At 35.8% G+C, this 3,442-nt stretch overlaps 1 protein-coding gene across 1 annotated transcript; it reads left to right on the top strand.

Moving 5' to 3' along the window:
• Positions 1 to 326: 326 nt before the first annotated feature.
• On the top strand, positions 327 to 2,191 carry LOC109584921 (uncharacterized). The gene is made up of 3 exons (XM_020000835.1): positions 327 to 785; positions 855 to 917; positions 1,010 to 2,191. The coding sequence occupies exons 1-3, from the start codon at positions 422 to 424 to the stop codon at positions 1,660 to 1,662; spliced, it is 1,080 nt and encodes a 359-aa protein (XP_019856394.1). The 5' UTR covers positions 327 to 421; the 3' UTR covers positions 1,663 to 2,191.
• Positions 2,192 to 3,442: the final 1,251 nt, after the last annotated feature.

Genomic DNA, 3,442 nt, shown 5'->3' on the forward strand with positions numbered 1-3,442 from the left:
CGGATTTTATTCTTGCGAATTCACTTGATCAGACTACTGATCAATGGCTGCTCTTCACTACTTACCAGAACTATAGTTGATGATGACACAAAGCTCTATCCGGATATTAGGCAAGATAGGATTACTCTTTGACTCTGCTTAAAATTGTACTGGAACAGTGCCAAGAACACGCCATGTGCTTCACTATAATTACAGAAAAAAGGCGTGGCGAGCCACACCTTTTACTTTACCTATTTTTTGAGGATTTAATTATTTTTGCGATTTTGTTAAAATTCGCAAAAAAATTTGGGCCACAGAAATTTCTAGCTATACGGTAGCTACTAGCTGCTGCATAACAATAGCATAAGCTACATGCTTCCAATTCACTCACTCTGAAGGACATCTGCTACCTTTAAGCAGCCTGACAAAATCTAACACCAGAATGGCTGAAAGAAGTCTTTCTCTCACTCCTCTTCTCCCTCCTAACAGCTTGAGTTCAGTTATGAATGGTAAACCAGTTCTTAAGACTGTGTGTGCTATAGTGAGGACAGACAAATGGCATCAGTTGGGTCTACAGCTAGGAGTTGATGACAAGAAGCTCCAAGAAATTGATTCAGAGAGATCAGATACACAAGAAAAAAGAACACAGATGTTTCGTGCTTGGATCAGTAGTCAACCAGGAGCTAGTCACAATCAACTGGTTGAGGTACTGAGACTCAAAGTAATAGGAGAGGACAGAATGGCTCAGGAATATGAAGAAAAAGTGAAGGAGGAAGCATCTAAAACCACAGAAACCACTGAAATAGGTAATTCATGAAGTGTAAAACAAATTTGTCACAATAATTAAATCACATTCACATTTTTGTTATTTACAGGAGCTCAAACTAGTATGGAAGAATTATCATTTTCAACAGAACCTGCTTGGAGCACAATCACAGGTACATCATAGTTGTGCACTGTGATGACCATACAATAGCTACAAAATCACATTTGCTATAAATGAGCATCTATTTCTCTTTCTTTTTCCTAGTTGTCACTTCAATGCATCAGAAAGCATCACAGTTAGATCTGCTAACAGTGCAAGCCCTTCAATTGGAAGAAAAATATCACCAGTTCCTTCAGCAAATACACACACTGTCACAAAATGCCAATGTAGAAATAGTTAAGATCCAGCTAATAGCTATATTGCAAGGAAAGTGTCTTAATCAGTCGCATGGAATTAGCTCCTACTTCAAAGTAATCGATAAAATTACAAGCATAAATGAAGTATTTAAGTTCCTCGTTAAAAATTATTTCGTTGGTTACCTAAATTATAATCTCCTTAAAAAATTTTCAAGTGAAGTTATATGTGGAGATGGGTATGAAAAGGCACAAGCTGAGGTAGTAGAGTACGAGAAGCACTATTGTAAGTTCATTGAAGAGCCTGCCTTTTATCAACTGATTGAGGTTTTTGATGAGAACCCTCATCTAAACCCAGGCACTGTCGTAGGACTACCAATTGTCATTATTAGTCTTTCACAAAAGTGGAAAACCCGAAATAAAAAAGAATTAAATGAATGGGTACCTTTTCTAAAAGATAATGAGCACCTACTCCAAAGTATCGGCTACAAATGCATACTAATTACTTATGCTATTTTTCCTGTTCACCTCAGTGCTCAAAGTTATGAGTTTCCTAAGCAATGAAGAACACATGAAACGACTTAAAGAAAACGGAATAACAATCGAAACTCCTTCATATACAATGGAAATAGCAGAGAGACTCAGAGAAGTATCAACAGAAGAGTTGGCAGAGGAGGAAGAAGATACCTCAGATGAAATGCAGCGTCAACACTCCTTATTGCTGGAAAAAGGAGAGAGGATTGAACAGGAACATTTAGAGATTCAACAAAAGCAGTTAAGGGACAAGGCATTGTTAAAAGCTTCATCAAATAAACCTTCTCAAAAGGCCTTCTCAAGTGGCCGTGATAGTGGTTACTTTTCACAACACACCTCCCCGCACACAAAGACCACAACACGGCACCTCCCGGCCTCATCAGTGCCACTAGTGTGATGAGACATTGATGGCAGGAAATTGTTCCCCACCATCAATGCCAATTGCCAAGGCACTATTGTACTGTTGTGCTTCAAGAGCACAACAGTGCAAGTACATACAACCATGACTTTTGTGCAATAATTATTTAAAGATAAATCTTAACACTTAGAATTTGCTGATCTTGATTTACATACCTATTAATTTACATATCTATTTACATATTTACAATTATCATTATTTTTGTTGTTGTTATTTATATTTTACACATATTTTCAAAACTGTAAGTACAAAGAAGTATGAGAGTTCATGCATGTACCTATTACAATGGAATAAACGAGACACCATAGATATTAGAGTAAATGAAAGGGATTGGAAACTTCCGTTCGCGGCAGGAAATGCTAGTTACCCATACCATAATAATTTCCCTATTTATAGGATTTTTTCAATTTTACGATGGGATTATTAAGAAAATTATCAAACATTATGGAATAGTACAACTTCATAATGGTTTTTCTCAAATTGTGTTTTTGTCACATACATTAAAGTATGTGCGTGCCCTCAAGTGTACATCAAGCTTTGCTTTCATATCACATTTAAATGTGCCAATCATTGAACTGTAAAGAAAAAGGTACAAAACAAAGGTCTTTGCAAAAACTTTGAATTGATTATAAATCAGTCACCAAATCTGTCATCGGAGTCATTTATGTTGTGTGCCCTCCATAATAATGTATAGAATAGTTGGTAATAGTTAAATCTGTAATGCCTTTAATTATCATTGCAGAGGATGAACACAAGTCACTTTAGAGTTATGAGTTGAAATAGGACGCCGAACAGTGAAGGAAAAGGCCCGAGAAGGGTAACTTTACTAACTTACCTATGTTGCTAGGCAACCTAATAATCTTAATGAAATAATCCGCCCACGCAACGGAAGTTTCCTATCCCTTTCATTTACTCAGATCTATTATATCTATGCCTCTTGTGATGTCACGTTTAACCACACCCACTGACAGGAAGTAGTATGGCAGGAAGCAAAAATAAGCATCTTTGAGAGCTCATATCTCAGTGAATAAATTTTTTGGACAGTAAAACTGAATACACATCACTAGTATGGTCAGGCAATCATATTAAGCCAATAAAAAAATACCCTAAAAATACATGGTAGTTACCCTTTAAAAAATGGCTCCAAAATCACCGACAATTTTTATTATATTTTCTGATACATATTGATGCCCTTATGTTGTGCAGAAAGTTTGAGCTGATTCTAATACAAAATTTTTAAGCTATGACCATTTTTTAAAATGGGCCAATTTTTGAAAAATACTCAAGGCTATAGACCATGGTTTTTACAGAAAATTGGTTCCAAAATCACCCCAAATTTTTATTACATTTTTTGATACATATTGATATCTTTATGCTATGTAGAAAGTTTGA

Source organism: Amphimedon queenslandica, unplaced genomic scaffold (genome assembly GCF_000090795.2).
Source record: "Amphimedon queenslandica unplaced genomic scaffold, v1.1 AMPQUscaffold_13149, whole genome shotgun sequence".
Classification (NCBI taxonomy): Eukaryota; Metazoa; Porifera; class Demospongiae; order Haplosclerida; family Niphatidae; genus Amphimedon; species Amphimedon queenslandica.